The sequence below is a fragment of the Aricia agestis genome, chromosome 6 (assembly GCF_905147365.1).
Source record: "Aricia agestis chromosome 6, ilAriAges1.1, whole genome shotgun sequence".
Lineage (NCBI taxonomy): Eukaryota > Metazoa > Arthropoda > Insecta > Lepidoptera > Lycaenidae > Aricia > Aricia agestis.
The window spans coordinates 15,832,091-15,856,333 of record NC_056411.1 but is presented as its reverse complement, the minus strand read 5'-3'; the positions used below and the strand labels follow the sequence as shown (position 1 = coordinate 15,856,333).

Genomic DNA, 24,243 nt, shown 5'->3' with positions numbered 1-24,243 from the left:
GTGACATTAATAAAAGCGCCAATTTTTATAATTTCATAAAATCAAAATTTTTAATTTCTTGAAATAAAGCCTTTTTAGTTTTTATTTATTTATTATACGCCAATAACAATTGTCTACCAACATTTTCCGATTGCCATCTTAATGCCCATAGAAGTTAAACTACCGAAATATGCAAAATTGCCAAAATATGCACTATCGCCTAAAAAGTGACATTATAATATGTGTGGGGGACAGCTTGCGCTAATTCCCCGTAGATCGCCTAGGTCAGCGTTTCTTGTAGTAATGAGGATGATGATGATGACTATTTGATGAGGAGATGAATTTAAACACTTTTTCAGTCTTGTTCCAGGTAGCAAGCACACAGTAGTTCCGAAGCTGGGCAACGTTGGAGAGCGAGTGTCGTACTATGGCGGCCGACCCATATTTATATCGGCCCCGGTACCCAGCTTCTAGAACATTCCATGCCTCACCCCCTTGGAAGGAAAATTTATTGAGTTTCCACGAAAATTACATTAATTTACAAAATATACATTGGTTTTATTTGTACAATTCTCTTAGCTATAATTTTACATAATAAACATGTTCGTGCCGACCTCCGTAACCGAAATAATTAAAAAAATCTATTTTTCCTATATTTATACTACCTCGTCGCCCCCTGACATAACGGTCGCCTCTGGCTGTCCCTTTCGCACGGGACTTCCTTGTCTGGGACAAGGATAGCCCGCTCGAGATGTATACTATCTCCCTCACTTTTCGGTTACAGAAATCGGCACTACCACACTGGCTCTAAACCCATCCCATTGAATGGCACTATTTTTCACTGAAATGTCCATAGTCCATACACTATTTACTGTCTGTCGTGCACATTTCTCCCGCCGGTCGCGCAGGCGACACCCCCGGTAGCACGACGATCTTCTTGGTGGGCCGCCGGAGAACGTGGCCGTTCGCGGTCTCCACGTCCACGACCCGTACCACGCCGTCCTTGCCTGGATATGTCCTCTTGATCTTCCCGCGTGGCCAGATGTTGCGCGGTAGGTTCGAGTCGCATATGATAACGACGTCACCCACCGCGGGATCGGAGCCTCGGGTATGTGGCTCCCGGCGGTGCTGGAGGAGTGGGAGGTACTCCCTCACCCACCTCCGCCAGAACACGTCTGCCAGGTGCTGCGCGCGCTTCCACAGCTGCCGCGCCGATGTCTTTTCTTCTTCGAATCTTCCTGGAGCAGGTACATGGCAGCCCGACCCCAGCAGTATGTGGTTGGGGGTCAAGGCCTCGGGCTCCTCGGGGTCAACCGAGACATAGGTAAGTGGTCTCGAGTTGATGATGTTTTCCGCCTCTACCAGGAGTGTGTAGAGGGTCTCGTCGCTCGGATGCTGCTCGTGTAGAGTGACTCGCAGGGACTCCTTTACGCTCCGCACCAGCCGCTCCCACGCACCGCCCATGAAGGGGGCGGACGGAGGGATGTACCGCCAGTTGATGCGGCGGGCGTTGACTTCGCTCTTATACTTTTCCCATTCTTGTTGTAGCTCCTTCTCGGCGGCCTTGAAGCAGGTCGCGTTGTCCGACCATAGTTCAGTCGGTTGTCCTCGTCGGGCGACGAACCTCCGCAGTGCTGCGATGGCGGAGTCGGCGCTGAGAGACGTCACCACCTCCAGGTGGACGGCCCTCATGGTGAGACATGTGAAGAGGGCCACCCATCTCTTCTCTCGATGTCTGCCCACGGTGACCTCCACAGGGCCGAAATAGTCAAGCCCTGTGAAGGTGTATGGCCGCGCGTGGTGCGCCAGCCGGGCGACGGGCAGGTCGCCCGTGGCCGGACACGTCGGCTTGGCTCGGCGTATGCGGCAGGCCAGGCAGGCCCGGATCACACCCTTGACTGTGGGGCGTATCCGGGTCACCCAGAACCTCTGCCGGATCTCGTTCACGGTTGCTTCTACTCCGCCGTGATGCATTTCTTCGTGTATCTGTTGGATATATAATTTCGTGTACCTGTGGCTGCCATCCATGATAACCGGGTTGTTGGTTTCCCGGCTGATGTCTTCTGCGGCTGCTACTCGACCCCGTAGCTTGATGAGGCCCTCCTCCAGGTGGACGCTCAGCGAGGCGAGGCGGTCTCCCGCCGCTGGAGAACGGTTTTCTTCTATTCGTTTTCTTTCTTTGCTATAGGATTCTTCTTGCATTCGGCGCAGCCAGAGTGCCTCGGCACGAGTGAGGTACCGTGCGTCGAGTGCGACGTATTTTCTTCGCGTAACTGGATCCATTCGTGTCGCGGATTTTCCTTTCTTCGATCGCCGCGAGTCCCAGGCCGCATCCTTTTCTTTATTCTTCTTTGTGCGTTGTCGCACAGCTGCCACGGTTTCTCGCGGGGAACGACAGAGGTCAATGAACTGTAGTACACGACCTGTAGCTCGTATCAACGTCTTCCATCTTCCTATGCGTTCGATGTCGGGTAAACTGTCTTGTAGCGCGATGTATCGTGCGACAAAACACTTTTCTTCACCCGTGTCCGTTTTCTCCGCCGGTTTTCCTTCTTTCGGCCAGAATATTTCTTCTTTTTTCAGGAATTCGGGCCCGCTGAACCATCGGTGGGCGGCTCCGAAGTCCGTGGGTGTGGCGCGCGTCGCGTCGTCGGCCACGTTTTCTTTCGTCGGCACCCATCGCCACTCGCTGACTTTCGTTGTTTCCTCTATTTCGGCGAGGCGGTGCGCGACGAACGTTTTGTAGGCCCGCGGCTCGGCGCGTATCCACGCCAGCACTGTGCGGGAATCGCTCCAGTATGTTTTCCTTACCAGCTCGACTTCTAGTTCTTTCTCCACAGTCTTCGCGAGGCGGGTACCCAGTAGAGCAGCTTGCAGCTCCAGGCGCGGGATGGACGTCGGCTTCAGCGGGGCTACGCGGCTTTTGGCTGCCACGAGCGCCGTGTGTACTGCTCCGTCCTCGCGCACCATACGAATGTAGACAGCTGCGGCGTATGCCTCTTCACTCGCGTCGACAAAGGTATGCATTTCGCTTACCATTTCAGGCTGCAGGTTGTAGCAGCGGGGAATCTTTATTTTTCTTACTTGTTGTAGATCTCTTGTCCACGCCGTCCACTTGGGGACGAGCTGCTCCGGTATGGGCTCGTCCCATCCGGTGCCGTACCTCCAGGTCTCCTGCATGAACTTCTTGGCGGGCATGGTGAGCGGTGACAGTAGTCCGAGCGGATCGAACAATGACATCACGACACTGAGGGCTTCACGCTTCGTGGGGGCCCGCTCCTCGCTCATGATGGTGCGAGGTATCTTCGCCTCGTTCAGGTTGAAGCGCAGCAGGTCTTCATGCGCCTCCCACCATATTCCCAGCGTCTTGTCCGCGCAGTCTTCTCCCACAGGGACCTCCTTGGAGTCTCGGTCGTTCCCGAGACGTCGGCGTATGGCTTCGCTATTCGATGTCCAGCCTCGCAGCTCGAACCCGGCGTGCCGGTGGACCATGTCGACTTCCTGCGATGTCTCCAGTGCTTCTTCTTCACTCGGGAAGCTAGATATGAAGTCGTCCATGTAGTGGTTCTTCTTGATTTCCGCTACAGCACGCGGATATTTTTCCTGGAACTCTTCTGCATTCTTGTTTTTTACGTACAGAGCCGTGCATGGCGATGACGTGGCCCCGAAGATAAGGGACGCCATCTGGTACTCTTGCGGCTTTTCTTCTCGTTCGTTACCTCTCCACAGGAAGCGGAGTGCGTCCCGGTCTTCTTTCCGGACGCGAATGCGCATGAACATCTCCTTGATGTCCGCGGTTACCGCCACAGAGTGTCGGCGGAACCTCATGATGACTCCTGGCAGCGACTGAAGAAGGTCGGGGCCGGAGAGCAGCATGTCATTGAGGCTGCGGCCATGGGATCTGGCCGCGGCGTCGTGTACTAACCTGATTTTTGGTTTCGCTGGGTTGCACACGGCGAAGTGAGGTAAGTACCATGTTCTCCCTGCTGCCGGTGGCTCCTGTGCTGGCACTGCGTATCCGGATTCCAGCAGGTTGTTTATTCTTTCTTCGTATTTTTCTTTCAGGCCCGGGTCTCGATCCAGCTTCTTTTCCAGGGACCTGAGACGCTTCCAGGCATCGTTGTAGTTGTTGGGAATGACTTCCTTCTCGTCCTTCCAGAGCAGCGCGGTTTCGAAGCGCCCATCAGGAAGTCTTCGACTGGTTTTCTTAAGTATCTCCAGCGCACGCTCTTCTGGGTCATTTTTCTGTTTTCTGGCTTCGATCCCAAGTGATTCCAGGTCGAAAAACCTCTTCATCATGTTTTCCATATTGTCTTCTGTCTTCTCCTCTTTTTTGGCTACTGTGTGGCCACAGAAGGCTATAGTTTGCGTATGTGACGACCTGTATCCGTGCAGCACCCAACCGAGTCGTGTGTGGGATGCGACCGGCTGGTTTCTCCTTCCCGTTTTCGTCTCGAGGGCCAGCAGCAACTCCCAGTTGTCTTGACCCAGCAGGATTCTCGGGCGCGCATTTTCGTACATCAGGTGGTCTTCAAGGCCCCTCAGGTGCGCGCAGTCGTGCAGGTCTTCCTTGCGAATTTTCTGCGGCGTGAATAGCAGCTTCTTTACTGTTCTTGCACTCCCCACGCCGTACTCTTCTTTACAGTGGCGCCCCCTTATCTTGAAGCTTACCTTTTTGCTGTTTTCGTACTTCTTTGTATCACTGAGGCCCTGCACCCACATGTCGTGGCGAGGCCCGTCCAGGTGGAGGAGCTCCGCCAGGTCTTCATCGATGAGTGTCACTGTGCTGCCGTCGTCCATGAGTGCGTAGGTGTCTATTCTGGTGCTGTTCTTGCCGAAGACCGTGACCGGAGCGACCTTTAGGAAGGCTTGTCGTTCCTGAAGGCAGTTGGTGCTGCTCACTATTTCCACGGTCGCTGCCTCCCCTGCTTCCATGGCCTGTGGCGGCGCCGTCGGCTGTTGCTGGTCTGCCGGTGGTCTGGAGTGATGCAGCAGGCGGTGGTGCGCCATGCCGCACCCGTTGACACTACACCTCTTTGCCCCGCAGCCCCCTCGGCGGTGGTTGCTCCGCAAACATTGAAAACAGATGCGGTTCTTTTTCGCTATGTTCCAGCGCTCGTTCACAGGGGTCCCGAGAAACTGCTTGCACTCCGTCAAGTGGTGTTCGTTCTGGCACATCGGGCACCTTTTCCTGCCACTTACCTCTGTGGCGAAAGCCCGTTCCAGTCTTCTTCTCTGGGGCCTCTCCGGGTGAGGTTCGGTCTCCTCGGGCAGCGCATACGCACTGCATTTGTCGGCTTCTTCATTGAGGAACAGGGTCATCTTCTTCAAGTCCGACGTATCTTCTTTTCTTCTTGCGGCAAAATGGGCCGTACCACTTGTTGCGCAGAATGGGCGGCAGCTTTTCTACAATACTTTTCACTAATTCAGGATTAAACATATAGTGTACCTTTTTAAGTGTCTCCAGCGTGGCCACCACATTCGCTATCTTGTTAGCAAATATGCAGAGTTCGCGCGGGCTGTCACTCAGCCTGCCCAACGCCTTGATTTTCTGTATTTCACCCATCGCCAGTGTGTCTGGACGGCCGAATCTTCTTTCCAGCGCCTGGATGACTGCTCGCGGCTCCGGTTGGCTGATGAGTAGACTCTCGACCGCTTCGAGGGCTGCTCCCTTGAGGCTTCTTCTTAGCCTCATAGTATTCTCGGTGTGCGAGAACATTTCTTCAGTCTCGTAGTACGCCGCCCTGTAGCCGAGCCACCCCGTTGAATGTCCGGCGAACGGGGGAAGCTCTTGGAGAAACCTGGGGGCGTCTCTTGACATGCGGACGGCCTGTGTGAGCGCCGCCGCCAGCGAAGTGATGTCGCTGCTCTTCTGTTTTTCTTCAGCTTTTCTGTGCTCCGGTTCATTTTCCGAATTTTCATTTTTCTTTTCTTCATTTTCGTTCTGCTTTTCTTTTTCCTCGGCCGCAGGGTTAATGGTTTGCCCTTGCAGCCACTCTTCCACCTTGTCCGTTTCCTTTTCTGCTACCTCGTTTCCCTCCTCGTCTCCGCAGGCCAGCATGGCCTTTTCCCTGGCCAGCTTGGCTTCTGCGAGGGCGAGCGATGCACGTGCCTCTGCCAGTTTCAATTCCGCCAGCTTTTCCTCAGCTTCCAAAATTTTCCTCCTGCTTTCCTTTCCCTGAGGCGCACGCTTCTTCCGTCGTGAGTCCTCTTCTACTGCTGTTTTCTCGCTGGCGGTGGTAGAGGTTCGTTCCGTCGAGGTTTGTTCTGTTTCGGACGTTTCGGCGGTTTCCCTGGAGTTTTCCTCCTGTTCTTCGACCGGTGGAGCCGCGGGGCGCGTCGATGCTCCGCTTCTCGTCTGGACTCCGGTTTGACTCGCTCGTTCGGCCCCATCGGCGATGCTTGAAGCCTTCGATTTGGACATCTTTCTTCACTGACCGCACTGGCTTCTTGATTTTCTTTTTTCCTCGGAGAGAATCCGGCCGTAGAATCCGGCTTTGCGAAGGACCATACAATGTGGGGGACAGCTTGCGCTAATTCCCCGTAGATCGCCTAGGTCAGCGTTTCTTGTAGTAATGAGGATGATGATGATGACTATTTGATGAGGAGATGAATTTAAACACTTTTTCAGTCTTGTTCCAGGTAGCAAGCACACAGTAGTTCCGAAGCTGGGCAACGTTGGAGAGCGAGTGTCGTACTATGGCGGCCGACCCATATTTATATCGGCCCCGGTACCCAGCTTCTAGAACATTCCATGCCTCACCCCCTTGGAAGGAAAATTTATTGAGTTTCCACGAAAATTACATTAATTTACAAAATATACATTGGTTTTATTTGTACAATTCTCTTAGCTATAATTTTACATAATAAACATGTTCGTGCCGACCTCCGTAACCGAAATAATTAAAAAAATCTATTTTTCCTATATTTATACTACCTCGTCGCCCCCTGACATAACGGTCGCCTCTGGCTGTCCCTTTCGCACGGGACTTCCTTGTCTGGGACAAGGATAGCCCGCTCGAGATGTATACTATCTCCCTCACTTTTCGGTTACAGAAATCGGCACTACCACACTGGCTCTAAACCCATCCCATTGAATGGCACTATTTTTCACTGAAATGTCCATAGTCCATACACTATTTACTGTCTGTCGTGCACAATATGCATTTGCATATGCAAGTTTGCAATGCATATAATCCGATGTCTAGTTTTTATAAATCTAAAAATATCAATGACACAAAATGATTTTCAACTTTACTGATAGAAAAGTAGTGGAAATAAAATCAAAATTATTTAAAAAAATAAAACTTTTAGGTACTTAAATTTTAAATATTTGTTATTGTTAAGTAAAGGCGACGCCTTGATAATTTGGCTGTAGCGATATCGATTTTTCAATGACTAAAGCTAAGAAATTAAAGTTCATTGTCAGTATTTATCATGTCTTTGTCTTTGATTTACCCATAGCATAACACGATTGGTCAACTTTTATAACACAGAATAATCAATCAAATAGACCTGTGTAAAAAAAAGGATTCCTATTTTTCCAACAGAGGAGAGTGATTTAAGCTTCCAAAAATGTACATGGATTGGTTCAAGCATACACTTTAATTTGCCCATAGCTTATATGAAATGTATTTATGGTTTTTAAATTACGCGACAAAACTATTTTGTCGCTTACGCCCTTTCCATTTTTTGCTGTTCCATTGCTTGTTTTCTGTGAGAGGCCGGGCCGGCCTTTCATAGAAAACTAGCAATCTAAAACATATCCAAAACGGTTTTTTACTTTAACGCGGCGTCACCTTAACACATAAGTAATAAAAAATATATTTGTACGTTAATCGTACCAGTTTAAAAATCACCATTTTTCTTAATAAAATCTGTGAATAAAAAAATTATTTATTTAAAATGTGAACTAAGCCTTATGCTTTCCGCCTGTTGTGACTTGTCCGTTCCATTATATGTGACCATACGAAAAGTCACAAGTCGGAAGTCACGTAATATTACTTTCTTTTACTTTTAAAGTGTTTGTAAATAACCGATAATAGTTATCACAATTTCATTTTTTTTACTAAATACTAAGCTAATTTTGCAACGTGTCAACAGTAAAAACAGTTGGAGAAAGTATAATAATGCTTACAAAATATGGTCACTTATCTGAACAAATAAACCGTTCCTGAAGAACCATCCAACCTGCGTCCGCGTCTTGTAGCAGATTTTTAACTACTAAATTCAAATTGAAGTTTCTCGATGTACAATGAAATATAGTGCTATGCTATGCTATATCATTTAGTGCCGAAAATATTTTTGTAGTATGTTTATAAAACTAAAAAAAACGGTCACTAAACCGAACATTCCGGCCGGGTTGTTTTTTCATGATTATAATTTTAATTAATTTGTAGTTAAATTATGATAGATTTTTCAATAACAAGACATTCAATTGATACATTAAGTATTTAGGAATGTACGGGCAAGCGCGTACACAGAATTGTATCATCAGCATTTTACACGATTTAAGTAATTGTTAGCAATAACTTCAGTTCGCATTCGGTCATCAATCATTCCGCGCGTACTCATATCATTCTATAAGTCGATCAATAAACGACATTAGTATCAAAAACGGACTTTCTTTCGCTCTCTATCAAATCAATATCAAACTATCATAAAAAGATTGTGCGCACCGTACATCTTTTTTGGTCCTTCGAGTGACTTTTTGGCTTAGTGACGAAATAAGCCTCGCGAGTGATTCAGTGAAAACGTGGACTCAGTGCCTACGCTATCAAGGGACTTATCATCATTTATCAAGACCATCACCCAGCATCATCGCGTGGCGTTCCCGGAAAGCAGTCAGCAGCCCAGGTTCCAGCCAATTATCAGCATATTTCAAGTAAGATCGTTCAATTTTATACACTAACTCAGATTACATCATATCAAAATGTCCAACGTGGAAGATCTATTAGCAACTCAGGAACAAATTTCCGCTGCCATTGAGCAAATTTATACTAATTTCAAGAAAGATGGGGCAGATCGGAAAACGTCTGAAAAAATAAAACGCCGTCTCGACACGCTTGACGGTTACTGGCACGAATATCAATCAAATCATATAAAGCTTTGTGGATCAGGTATTAAATCGCATACTTATTTTACAACTAACCAATTTGAAATAATGAAAGATAGATTTCTCAACATTAGGGGAGTAATTGAAAATTATCAACCAAGGGAGGAGAGCAGGCCCTCCACCCCTATTATCAAACCCGCTACACCATTGGGTGTTCCGAACGCTCAACCACCTTTAGGTCAGGGATCATCAGCTCAATCTCGAGGCCTGGACAGTAAAACCGACGAAATGCTGCGCAAGCAGTGCAGTAATTTTAAGGCGTTTGAGCACACTCTATCAAATATTAATCTAGATAAAATAAATGAAAAATGGCAGTTTGAGCACCTTCTTCGCTCCATAGAATCTCGTTGGTCAACAATAGATTCCGCTCATTGGGATTTGGACAGCGAGTTAGGCGGTAGGGACCCGAACTATGAAGCTACTTTTTTCACATATGAAGGAAAATACAATAACATCATAGCTGCTATCAACAAAAAGATGGGGTCCGTAACACATACGGAACAGTCAACACCTCAACTGGAAGTACCAAGCTTCAGTGGGAATTATCATCAACGGGTTTCTTTCAAGGATCTCTTTATGGAATCAATCCACAGAAATCCTTCGCTTTCGGATGCACAACGGATGCAGTTTCTAAAATCAAAAGTTAGAGGTGAAGCCGAGAGGCTCATTCAACATCTAACTATATCATCCGACAATTATTCTGTATGTTGGCAAATTTTGAATCACAGATATGATAACAATAGATTAATTTTAAATTCGCTCATAGATCTTATACTTGATATTCCTGCAGTACCGAGAGGGTCATTGTATCATATCAAGAAAATGCATGACACTCTTCTTGAAAGTCTTAACGCCATCAGAAACTTAGGAGTAGACGTGGATTCATGGGATCCGTTAGTCATCCGTCTTTTATGTCTTAAATTTGACACAGAAACGGAAAATCGTTACATTGCATCAGTTAAAAACAAGAGCGAAATACCAAATTTGAAGGAATTTTTAGCATATTTAGAAACTACTTTTACTACTCTAGAATCTACAAGTCGCAAGCAAATTAATAAATCAATGACGCGCAACAGCGGTCAAAATTATCAAGCAAACCCGGGGCATAGCAGTAAATATCATACATCGAACAATTTCAAACATCAGCAAATGTCATCGATACACGGTCGTAATACATCGCAATTTAATAACATAAAAAACGTCAATTTAACAAAGTTTTATAAATGTCTTGTATGTAAAACAAACGATCATGGCATTTTCCATTGTCCTCAATTTTTGCAAATGTCGCCAGCATATAAGCGAAGAACCGTATCAAAATTTAATTTATGCCAAAATTGTCTTTATTGCCACCAAGGTAAAGAATGCATTTCTATCAAAACTTGTCGCGAATGCAATCAAATGCATAACACACTTTTACACGACGCGTTTGTGCAATCGAATCAAAGTTCAAACACGATGACGTCAAGGAATGCACCTAAGTCGGAACCAACTCAAGCACCTCGAACAAACGCGCACGTGTCACAGCACGATATACCGGAAGTACTTTTGGCCACTGCAATGGTCAAGGTACAAACCTCGGATGGGTCATATTTAAATATGCGTGCTTTATTAGATCAAGGGTCTCAAGCATCATTAATCACGGAGAACGCAGCACATCAGTTAGGGCTATCACGTCAAAAATGTCAAGGAGTAATTTTTGGAGTGGGCGCAAAAGAAAGTAATTGCAAGGGGCTTATACATATTAAATGCCTTTCAATTAACGGTAATTTCGAATTTGACACAGATGTTTATATAATGCAAAATTTAATTAAAAATTTGCCGAGTCAGTCATTTACAAAACCATCATGGTCATTTTTAGATAATCTTAAGTTAGCAGATCCTGAATTCAACATCAGTCACCCGGTCGATCTCCTTTTAGGAGCCGATATTTATTCATTAATTTTATTAGATGGAATTTGTAGAGGGGATCAAGTTTCACCTATAGCACAAAACACGCAACTAGGTTGGATTTTAAGCGGTAGTAATAAAACGCTGCAATGTAACATCGTTTTAAATAACATAGAGCAAATTCAAAAATTTTGGGAGATCGAGGATATTTCAGAAGAATCAAATAATATGTCATCAGCAGACCAGCAGTGTATCGAATACTTCCAGCAGACTACCTCGCGACGAGATGACGGGAGATACGTCGTGAGACTTCCTATGAAGAGTAACTTCGAGAAAAATTTAGGCAGTTCCAAAAACAAAGCATTCGCTCAATTTCGATCTCTAGAACGGAAATTTCAACAACAAGAAAATTTAGAAAAAGACTATAAATTATTTATGCGCGAATATCAGTCATTAGGTCATATGAAACCAGCAACAAGAAATACGAAACCTGAATGCTATATGACGCATCATTGTGTACAGCGGGTCGAGTCAACAACTACAAAATTTCGAGTGGTTTTTAATGCGTCCGTGAAAACCTCCTCTGGGAATAGTTTAAATGACGTCATGCAGTGTGGACCCAATCTGCAACAAGATTTACAATCTCTCTTAATTAAGTGGAGACAATATCAATTTGCATTTACAGCGGATATCGAAAAAATGTTTAGGCAAATTTGGGTACACGAAGAAGATCAATCCCTGCAAAAAATAATTTGGCGCGATAGTACAGATGAACCAATCAAAGAATTTCAACTAACAACAGTTACATATGGCACGAAATCAGCTCCATTCTTGGCCATGATGACTCTAAAACAATTAGCAGCAGATGAAAAACACAATTTTAGTCAAGCAGCCGACGTCCTTGACCGATCCTTTTACATTGATGACCTTTTAGATGGGGCGCATACTATTGAAGCGGCAAAGAAACTCCATGCCGATCTTATCAAGCTGCTAAAATCAGGTGGATTCAACCTCAGAAAATGGAGATCTAACATTCCCGAATTATCAGATCATAGTTACAAATCAAACAATCAAGATAATTTTAATTTCAAGCAAGCAGAACATACAAAAACTCTAGGGCTTTGCTGGAATCCACACCTAGATGTTTTTACCTTTAAATATAGCATAGATCAGCCATCAAAGTCGGAAACAAAGAGATCTTTACTATCAGATATTTCAAAGCTCTTTGATCCGTTAGGTTGGCTAACACCTTTATCAACTAAGTTGAAAATCATTTTTCAAAGCGTATGGCTCTCTAAAATCAGTTGGGATGAGGAGTTGCCTGAAAATATCAAATCAGAATGGAATAAGGTGAAGCAAGATATAAACAATATTAATAAATTACAAATACCGCGATGGATTTACACGAAACAATGCCACAGGATCGAGTTACATGGTTTCTGTGACTCATCAATGAAAGCATATGCCTGTGCTATTTATTGTAAAATTACAGATGGAGACAAAGTAAAGAGTACTCTATTAGTAGCCAAAGCAAGGCTAGTTCCGTTCGGTAAAAAGATATCACTTCCGAGACTAGAGCTAAGTGGCGCTCTCCTATTATCAAGACTTATGTCAAAAGTCAGGTTGTGTCTAAGCAATTACCACACCGAGATACATGGTTGGTCAGATTCAATGGTCGTATTGGGCTGGCTTAATGGAGATCCAGGAAGGTGGAAAACCTTTGTTGCCAACAGGGTGCAAGAAATTATCAAAATCATGCCAGGATCATGTTGGCGTTACATCAAGTCTGGGCACAATCCTGCTGACTGTGCAAGTCGCGGAATCGCCGCTCCACAGCTGAGTCAGCATAATTTGTGGTGGCAGGGTCCTGCTGTGTTGCAGAACAGCGTATATCAAGAGACACCTGAAAAATATTTCACTGATCAGGAAGTGAAAATAACAAAACAAGTAAATGTCGCCGAGCACGGGACAGACAACAATATTGTACCTTTAAGAAATGTAAAAAAAGAAACTAAGTTATGTTTTGTCTATGGCGAAGCGACGCCTCGAAATTCAACTGTTTTTTCGTGGTATGATATAAAAGAGAATTGTCGGCGGATTTTGGCAGTCTATTTTAGTTTTTTCTGAAGTGTACTTATATTTGTGGTCTTCCGTTAATATACCGTGACTTTACTCGTACATCCAGAATTTTATTTTAAATTCCTCCTCCCGTAGCCTACAAAGGCTGGTCCTTCGAGCCGGATCGTCTACCTTTTCATCGTCTAACCAGCACGCGATGTCCAATCCTCCGTCACACGATATGGTACTAACTCGTGGCGCGAGGCAGAGGATGTTGCAGAGTCAGTCGGCACGGGAGGAACCTTATGGGGATGTACGAACTACCGGGGACCGCGGCAACAGTCACAGGTCGGAGCCTGTCTGCCGTGGATCCATAAAGTCCGAACGGAAGACTCATAGCAAGTCGTCCAGAATATCCAGAAATCTCGAGTTCGAGGCCCAAAAGAAGCTCATCGAGCTGGAGGCAGCTGAGGCTTCAGAAGCCCTAGCGAAGGCCCAACTGGAAGCCGAACGGAAAGCCGCAGAAAAATTAGTCAAGTTCCAACAAGAAGTTGTAGAACGAAAAATGGCGGCGAAAATTGCCGCACTTGAAGAGCAATATTCACACAGAAGTGCAAGCTCAGAATGCTCGTCGCTATCAAACAAAGTCGAAGAATGGCTAGAAAACGGCGAACAAAATGTCGATATTGTAAATAATTGTGTAAATAGTAAAAATAATTATTTTCATCGAAGCGTCGACGACGCCATCTTGTCCACCGCGCATGCGCGGAGCGGGCCGGCCGCCGCCGCCGCCCGCGCCGAGCCGATCGAAGTCGCGCGTTTGTCGCCAATCGATGCGAATACACAATCGGGCTTCAGTAAGTTAGCAGAAGCGCTAAAGGAAGTAACTGTGGCCGCTACTACTAATGCCGTGAACGCGGGAATGGTCAGCCGATTGTGTACCCCGAAGGAGCTACCTGCATACTTCGGCGACCCGATGGAGTGGCTCGCCTTTAAACAGGCGTACGAGGAGTCGACGGAGGTCTGCCAGTTTACCGCCAAGGAGAACATGTGGCGCCTGCGAAAGTGTCTCAGAGGAGCGGCCCGAGAGTCCGTCACCGCCCTCCTCATCAGCGCCGCCGACCCCGAGGCCGTCATGTCAACGCTGGAGCTGCAGTTCGGCCAGCCGGATGTCGTCCTGCCTAGGATACTCAACGAGATACGGAAGCTGCACCCCGTGGGCCCGGAGTACCACCGAGACATCGTCAGCTTCTCCATCAAGGTGAAGAACTATGTGGCTGCAGTCAGGTGTCTGTCCCAGGAGGAGTACCTACGCGGAGTGAACATAACGTCCCTAGTGTTGTCTAAATTGCCCCCCATTCTATTGTCCAAGTGGAGTGACTACAGTTATCCCATAATAAGTGTAAATAGTTCCGTGTGTCGACTCGAAATTCTCTCTAATTTCCTCAGTGAAGAGGCCCTCAAGGTGTCCAAAACCTCAGTGTCCCTCTGTGTGTCAAATTACTATTTTAAGAACCGTAAGTGTGTGTCTAATGACTCTAAAAACGTGATGTTTGTACACAGCAAAGTAGGTAATAATAGTAGGTCTAAGTGTAAATATTGTAATATAGGTGTACATAGTTTAACGGAGTGTAAAAAGTTTTGTAAGTCGCTGCGCAAATACAGGTGGGAATTTGTGAAACGTCAAGGTTGTTGCACTTCACTTCACCGCAGCATAATGTAAGTACTGCACAGTTGTCTAATGTAGGGTCTCAGGTACAAGATGTCGAAAATATAAACACCTGTAGATCTGAACAAAGTGTACATAGTGTAAATACAAGCAGTACGTCGCAGGAACAAAATGTGTCCAATGTAAATACCTGCAGTACATCGCAATGTCTGTTAAAAGTCGTCCGTGTAAATATTCACGGCCCTAATGGTGCAATAAGTTGTATAGCCATGTTAGACGATGGCTCTAGTGTATCATTAATAAGTAGTGAATTGACAAATAGGTTAGGTTTATGTGGAGATAAACAAACATTACGTGTATGTGGCGCGTGGAGTAACACCGCGCTAGAATGTAACAGTACGGTGGTACGGTCGTGTATTTCGAACGCAGATGGACAGAAGTTCGAATTTACCGCGCGCAGCATAGATGAGTTAAGGTTACCGGTGCAAAACTTAACGTCTGTAGATTTCTGTAAATATAAATATTTAAGTCAAGTTAATAATAATTTTGCTACCGGAATGTGTAAACCTGATATTTTGATAGGTCAGGATAATTATCATTTGTTGTTGCCGCTTAAAATTATTAGGGGCAGACCTAACGAGCCTTACGCGACACTGACCCCACTAGGTTGGTGTATTCATGGGTTTGTGTCCAGCTTACCTGATGTGTCCCACTCGGCGCTGCTCATCTACAATGAACCTGTTGTCCGCTCGGCAGCGAACTTACTTTAAATGTAAATAGTAGCAATAGTAGGAAGATTCCAAAGTCGTTTCCGCACGCTGTGAATAGTGTAATTAAAGTCGAGAATAAAATAATAAATGTAAGAAGCTTACCGGTACTATCGACGGTGACTTAACGTCCTATCGAAATTGCAATCGGTAGAAAAAGGGAAAAGCGATACGGCGTATTATTTACTTGTTTAACTGTCAGAGCCATTCATATTGAAATCGTATCGTCTTTAACAACGGACTCTTTGATAATGGCTCTCCGTAGGATGGCGGCTAGACGAGGATGGCCGCTACACTTGTATTCTGATAACGGTACGAATTTGCGAGGCGCCGATACCGAAATTCGTAAATCTATTCAAAATTTAAGTCCCAACACATTACAGTCGACCGCGATTAATTACGGCACAACCTGGACCTTTATACCTCCCTCCAGTCCGCATTGGGGTGGGGCATGGGAGCGCCTCATTCGAACTGTCAAAAGTTCACTTAAAGTCATATTAAATGAGCGCACCCCCCGTGAGGAAGTTCTACTCACACTGATGGCTGAGGTCGAACAGATAGTGAACGGTCGTCCGTTAACGCATGTGAGCGTGGAGCCAGGGTCGGAGGAGGCCCTCACGCCTAATCATTTTCTTTTAGGTTCGTCGTCAAATTTACCGGTGTTAGGGGAGTTCGACAACTCCGATTTATTCTTACGTAAGCAATGGCGTATAGCGCAACGCCTTGCCGATATGTTTTGGTCTCGCTGGGTAAAGGAGATGCTGCCGCAGCTGATCCCTAGGAGCAAATGGACCCAGGAAGAGACACCTCTGAAAGTAGGGGATTTTGTTTTTATCGTGGACCCGAATTCTCCGCGAAACTGTTGGTTGCGGGGAACAGTAGAGGCGGTCATGCCAGGGAAAGATGAGCGCGTCAGAGTGGTGGACGTTCGCACTAGGGCTGGAATTCTAAGACGCTCTGCGGCCCGCGTCGCACGTGTACCTATGGGCTAGGAGTGCTGTTCCAGCACTGGGGTGGGGAATGTTGGCGACGCGACCTCCACCGTACTGCACCTTTAAGAAATGTAAAAAAAGAAACTAAGTTATGTTTTGTCTATGGCGAAGCGACGCCTCGAAATTCAACTGTTTTTTCGTGGTATGATATAAAAGAGAATTGTCGGCGGATTTTGGCAGTCTATTTTAGTTTTTTCTGAAGTGTACTTATATTTGTGGTCTTCCGTTAATATACCGTGACTTTACTCGTACATCCAGAATTTTATTTTAAATTCCTCCTCCCGTAGCCTACAAATATCATATATCAACTACTATCAAATTACAGCTCATATAATAAAATCATTCGAATACTATCATGGATATTGCGAATCAAATACCGTCCGGAACCCAATCAATCATCATTTCTATCAATATCAGAATTACGGAGATCGAGTTATTGTATCATTAAAAAAGTTCAAGAACATACCTTCACAAAGGAGATCATTAGCCTTCGAAACAACAAGTTACTCACGAAGAGTACAATCAATCAATTAAATCCATTTTTAGATAAAAACAGCATTCTACGAGTTGGTGGTCGGCTCCGAAATACTCATCTAGATCCCGAGATGAAGCACCCTATTATCATCCCTGGTCGTAGTCGTTTAGCCGAACTTCTTATTGACCAGGCTCATCAGCTTACATTTCATGGTGGTGCCAGACTTACGTCAGCATTTTTGCGACACAAATATTGGATCGTTGGAGGCAACAATATTGTGAAAAAGCGCTTGCGTGGGTGTGTAATATGTAAGCGTCATAATCCTGTCAAGCATACTCAATTAATGGGTGACTTACCGGCAGCCCGCACCACACCGACAAGACCATTCTACCATTCTGGAGTAGACTACACAGGATTTGTCGACGTCAAAACAAACAAAGGTCGTGGTGTAAAAACTTCGAAAGGCTATATCGCTGTATTTGTATGTATGGCTACAAAAGCCGTGCACTTAGAGCTGGTATCAGATCTCAGCTCATCATCATTCCTGGCGGCATTACGAAGAATGTCTGCCAGACGAGGAACACCTTGCCACATTTATAGTGATAATGGTACCAATTTTGTCGGAGCTAGCAGAATTATAAATCAAGAATATTTAGATTTGAAATCAACATTAGACAGCGAATTTTTTGCGGCTATCACAGAAATGGAAATCCAATGGCACTTCAACGCCCCCTCGTGGCCGAGCGCAGGTGGTCTATGGGAAGCAGCGGTGAAGAGTCTTAAATATCATCTCAAACGAGTAATCAGTGAACAAAAGTTGACATTCGAGGAATTTTCTACATTACTAGCACAGTTGGAAGCCTGTTTAAACGCACGTCCCTTATGTACACTAACCGAAGATCCAGAAGATTTAAATTATCTCACTCCGTCGCATTTCCTAGCGAGCGGCCCTACTTTAACAATCATTGAAACTGAAAAGGATCACCGTACAAGATGGCAATTAACTCAGAAAATTTTTGATGACATATGGAAGAGGTGGCGAATCGAGTACCTGTGTCAGCTATCAGCACGGAGCAAGTGGTGTCAACCACAGGAGAACCTCAACATCAATGACGTTGTTATCATCCACGACGCCAATTTACCTGCAGGAAAGTGGGCTCTTGGAAAAATAGTAGATTTACATCCCGGAAAGGATAGCTATGTTCGAGTAGTTTCAATCAAAACTAAAAACGGCGTTATCAAAAGACCCGTTACTAAAATATCAAGATTACCTGTAAACGCTAATGATACCAACCTTACGTCTTCCAAACCAGATCAGCAGCAAGCAGCATCGACCTCAGCATCACCTAAAACGAGTTACGGAACCATGCACGTCAGACGTCCGAATAAATATAGCAATTTTCTGTTTTCGATATTTATGTTTTTAATCTTATCAATTTCATCAGTTACAAGCCAATATCAAGTATCAAATTTAAATACAACACAAGGATTTTACTTTGACAAAATATCAGACATGCGGCTCCAACGAGATGAATGGAAACTCGTAATTTATTATGACATGGATCCGTATTGGCAGGGCACGAAACTGCTCACTAACTATATTAATTATTTAGAAAACATGTGTAGTAACCCTAACGACAAGATAAAACAATGTGACATAATCCTTTTACAATTACGTCACGGGTTCAACGATCTAGAGCACAACAATGGCATTCTACTCGGTCAGCAGTTCACACGGCGAAGCGCGCGCACGCGACTACGTCGAGGCCTTATCAACGGTGTCGGATATATCGCTCACAGTCTGTTCGGCGTACTGGACGAACAATTCGCCGAACAGTACAAAACGGATATCGAGACAGTCAGAGAAAATGAAAAACATTTAGCAATTTTGTGGAAAAACCAGACGTCGGTCGTCGAAGCAGAACTCAACTTGATAAAAAGGGTCGAAGATACAATGAACAAGCAACACAAAATCTTTAGTCAACATTTGAGTGATTTAGAGGAAGCTGTCCGCGTGGAAGGAGATGTACTTCAAGAGGTAGCGACGCGCAATGAATTTACGTTGTCATCGATTATTGCCTACAACATGCTATCCAGTCTACAAAACATTCAAGAGACGCTCATTGACACACTCACTAGTGTCTACTCTGGAAAACTAAACTATCATCTCTTACCTCCCGAGCAGTTACGGGACGAGCTAAACATTATTGCGGGTTTACTAACAAAAGACGTATCGCTACCCCTAGAAAATATTCAGTCAGATCTATCAAAAATGTATCATTTACTCAATTTAAAGGCGAGAGCATCGAAACAATTTATCATATTTGAAGTTAGAATTCCATTGGTTAGTAGAGACTACTTCGAAATTTTTAAGCTTATACCTATCCCGAAAAGAATTAATTTCAATACGATCAGTATCGTGCCAGTATCAGATTACGTCGCAATTAATATACACAAAGATTCTTATATTCCTATGTCGGACGAGGACTTACGAAATTGTTTAAACTATGATATTAATATTCACATATGTACGTCAAAGCAGCCAATCCAGCAAAATAAATTAGAAGAGAACTTGTGTAGAAAAGACTTATCTTCAGATAATTGTGAGACAAAAACGTCGATTTGTAAAGAGAAATGGACGGAACTTAGCAAAATAAACACTTATTTATTTTATTGCTGCGGTCATTGCACCGTAACAATCATATGTGAGCATCATATTGCAGCAGAAACATTACACCAGGTGGGAATAATGACACTTAGCGACAAGTGTGTAATTAAAGGTAGCTCATTTACGATATTTACACACAAATTACAATCGAACGTTTTGAATAAAGAAGCGGATGTATTAAAAATAGAAATTCCGCCAATCAACAAGATCTTCAATTTATCAGTTCCCATCTCAGTCGTCGACAACGAATCAATATCCGAAAATCGAGGACTCTTTAGGGATGTCTCCAGACAAATAGAGGAGCTTAAAAGGGCATCAGAAGAAGTACTAACAAAGCGCATCTCGTATCATGATGTGCATCACTACACGGTCATATACGTGGTAGTGACGATAGCAGCGGTCTTCGGCGCCGCGCTGCTGTGGCGGCGCTACCGCGGGAGCACGCAGCCCGCGCGTCCGGCGGCGGGCCAAGCAGAAGGAGAAGTCGTCGAGGTCCACCCGTTGGGCCCCCGGCGGCCACCTCTGGTTCGTTGTGTTAGTGAGTGTGCAGTGAATCAGTGTAGTGACCAAGGTGGTATAAATCAGTGCTACGGCTTAAGTGAAAAGCATAGCAAAAGTGAGTCTCATGTGTGCGATGGTTCAAAGCTCGATTCAAGTGCGCGTGTAGTGAATAAAGGCACGTCGCCCGTGCTTTTTAAGCATAACCAGTCGCTCTAATTTTAAGTCAATATTGTATCATCACCTTGTTAATCATCTTTAATTTTAAGGACACATTGTTCAATCACCTTGTATAGCACGTCACTCACATAACATTAATCTCTTATTCCTCATCTTCTCGCCCGGGAGCATGTACGGGCAAGCGCGTACACAGAATTGTATCATCAGCATTTTACACGATTTAAGTAATTGTTAGCAATAACTTCAGTTCGCATTCGGTCATCAATCATTCCGCGCGTACTCATATCATTCTATAAGTCGATCAATAAACGACATTAGTATCAAAAACGGACTTTCTTTCGCTCTCTATCAAATCAATATCAAACTATCATAAAAAGATTGTGCGCACCGTACAAGGAATCCATACTAATATTATAAATGCGAAAGTATCTCTGTCTGTCTGTCTGTCTGTCTGTCTGTCTGTCTGTCTGTCTTGCTTTCACGCCAAAACTACTGAACCGATTGCAATGAAATTTTGTATACAGTTATTCTAGAGTCTGAGAAAGGACATAGGCTACATTTTGATGTGGGAAAATATCTTATTTCCATGAAAATTTCGATGAAAATGAATTCGCATTGCGCGTGGCCAGCGCTCATCCCGGGGGTCCTGGGTTCGAGTCCCGCAGGCGGAACAAAAAGTTTTCAATTTTCCTGGGTCTTGGATGTGTATTAAAATAAAATTTCAAAAATCTTAAACATATTTTATGTATAATATTATAAAAAATCCAGAAATATATCGATGGAATGAACATTTTAGTTCTAATACGATTCAACAGATGGCGTTTTATTTTTTACTTTATTGTAACATAGAACTAATCATACTTATTAGTTAGTATGTTTTTGTTTATAGTTTTTAATACGTTAGAATATGATGTTTAATCCATACTAATGTCTGTCTGTCTCGCTTTCACGCCAAAACTGCTGAACCGATAGTAATGAAATTTTGTACACAGATAGTCTAAAGCCTGAGAAAGGACATAGGCTACTTTTTAACTGGAAAAAGGGGTTGTAAGGGGGTGAAAATGCGTAAATTTGGTCAAATTAACTTAGTTCCAAAAACTTAAAACAGATGGCGCCAAGAGTCCCCTAGATCGCGCTATTGCTTGCTCATACGTATTTCTATAAGAGGTGGTACCATGTTGAGCTAGATTTTTCGATTCTTTCGATTGTTATACACGTTATTAACTAATAACTCACCTACCAACTTAGACATCAAATTCAAAAACAACAGCGCCAAAACTACTGAACCGATTGTAATGAAATTTTGTACACAGATAGTCTAAAGCTTGAGAAAGGACATAGGCTACTTTTTAACTGGAAAAAGGGGTTGTAAGGGGGTGAAAATGCGTAAATTTGGTTAAATTAACTTAGTTCCAAAAAACTCAAAACAGATGGCGCCAAGAGTCCCCTAGATCGCGCTATTGCTTGCTCATGCGTATTTCTATAAGAGGTGGTACCATGTTGAGGTAGGTTTTACGATTCTTTCGATTGTTATACACGTTAATATTAACTAACTAGCTGTTGCCCGCGACTTCGTCCGCGTGGACTTTAGTTTATAGCGCGCGGTGTCAACAAAATTTGTGTCAAATTTAAAAACTTTTTAAAACCCTGGTAAGTGGTACCCCTCTTAGGGCCGCGTTACACCGGAATGGCAGCGCTGAAAGTGCTCGCCTCGCCGCTGCCATTCCGGTGTAGCGCGGCCCTTAATTAATCAAAATACCCAAAAACAGCTGTGCAGTGTGCACATAATCTATACTAATATTATAAATGCGAAAGTATCTTTGTCTGTCTGTCTGTCTGTCAGTCTCGCTTTCACGCCAAACGCCAAAAGTATCTCTGTCTGTCTGTCTGTCTGTCTGTCAGTCTCGCTTTCACGCCAAACGCCAAAACTACCGAACCGATGGTAATGAAATTTTGTATACAGATAGTCTAAAGCCTGAGAAAGGACATAGGCTACTTTTTTTACTGGAAAAAAGGGTTGTAAGGGGGTGAAAATGCGTAAATTTGTTCAAATTAAGTTAGTTCCAACAATTCATAATAGATGGCGCCGTGCGTCTTCTACATCGCGCTGACGCTTGCTCAAAAGTCTTCCTATAAGACGTGGTATCATCTTACATTTAAGTTTCGATTTTTTTCGATTGTTATATCTATTCTACGGTATTAAATAACTCAGTACTTTATCTGTGCAGTGACGTAACCTTAAATCTATCAATGATAAATAGTTTATGGGTAAAGTTGTGTAATCGGAGGGCTAAATAAGCTTTAAAATTTGGCATAAAATATAAAGTTTAATATAAAAAAATTAAATACTTATTGTGTGCACACTGCACAGCTGTATTGATTTAAGGGGTACCAGGGTTTTTTTATAAAAGCTTTTGACACCAATTTTGTTGAAATCGCGCGCTATAAAGTACTATAAACTGAAGTCCACGCGGACGAAGTCGCGGGCAACAGCTAGTCTAACATATGTTTTTTAAGTAACTTACTTTAAGAAAAAAAATAGTTATTAAAGATTTTGTTACAACTTCTGGGAAGGGGACAGGTGAATTTAATAGGTTTCGGTACTTAAAAACCCTTATAAATCTCATACTAAATAAAATTTTATACAAACGTGAATGTATTTTAATAAAAGAAAACTTGTTTTTGCTCCTACATTAAAATTACAAAATTTTAGTATGTAATTTTTTACAAATAATCTGTAGCGAAGTCAAGGGACAAGGTAAAAACTAGGGGTACACATTTTTTTGAAAATGCCCAGTAACATTGTGCTATAAATGGAATAATCCATATTTTGGGACCATCAAATCCAAGTATGAAATACTTTCCATCTCTGTTAGCTACCACTTTCGAGATTTTTCGCAGATGAAATGGTGATCGTCTTATCAAAATGAAGCTACTAACAAAAAATTAGCTTGATAGGTAGCTTGATAGTAATAAAAAAAAAATGTTCTAGGGATCCCTGACTATATTCTTTAGAAGCTCAAAAGATTTAATTTTAAAAATATTATTAAATTATTATTGGTTTTATTTCAATCATAATGGTTACAACTTACACTGCTTCTTATAATTATTCTAGTAGCTGTACTTATACATTTTTTTTATCTTGATTGATACGGGTTAGGTAATAATTAATAAATCTGTAAACACTATATTATTTAAATTTATTTTTTATTTACATTCTTTCTATGTTAGACAATAAACTTATATCTTAAAATAATCTTTATACTTACATTTTTACAGCAATGAATACTTTGACTTTGGAGTTGTTACGTTGTTTAAAATATGAAATGTATGGGGTTTTGCAAAATTTGCACCGCAACAGCCATCACGTGATGCGTTTCCTATGTCAAATCCCATACATTTTATACAGGAAGAATCTTTAAACACTTCAAACATTATCCACTCATGACGTTCCATACAAAAGTGCTGACAGCTAATTTTTTAACATAGTTGCTTAATATTTTCATCACAGATTTTAGAAGATTTTCATTAATATATAAAATAAATAAAGTTTTATTCACGCCTTAAGAGGATTCCACACCGCCGTTTTTCCATACAAACGCTGTCCCCTGTTTCCTCCCTGGATAATGCCGGTAAAGTTATGATTTTTTTTCCTGAATATCTATGGCCACTATTAGCATGTCCCTATGTTTTCTTTTTTTTCATAATTTAATTATTAAAAAAGATAAGAACGTCCAAAAACCCAAAAAAATGGCCAGATTTTCCTCTGCGTTCAAACACCCAGAAAACAAAACTGGCTAGAATATACAAAAAAATAAAACATAGGAACACAGCTCAAGCCTTGCTTTAATTCTTAATGAAAAAATTACTTAAATCGGTTAAGTTTTGGAGAAGGAATCAGCGGACAACGAATCGAAGTTTTACTGTTCTTTTATTACAACTTTTGTCGTGTTGT

The 24,243-nt window shown here is 43.4% G+C and overlaps 1 protein-coding gene across 1 annotated transcript; it reads right to left on the bottom strand.

Moving 5' to 3' along the window:
- Nucleotides 1-843: 843 nt before the first annotated feature.
- LOC121728226 lies at nt 844-5,157 on the bottom strand. Its single transcript, XM_042116366.1, has one exon. The coding sequence runs from the start codon at nt 5,155-5,157 to the stop codon at nt 844-846; it is 4,314 nt and encodes a 1,437-aa protein (XP_041972300.1).
- Nucleotides 5,158-24,243: the final 19,086 nt, after the last annotated feature.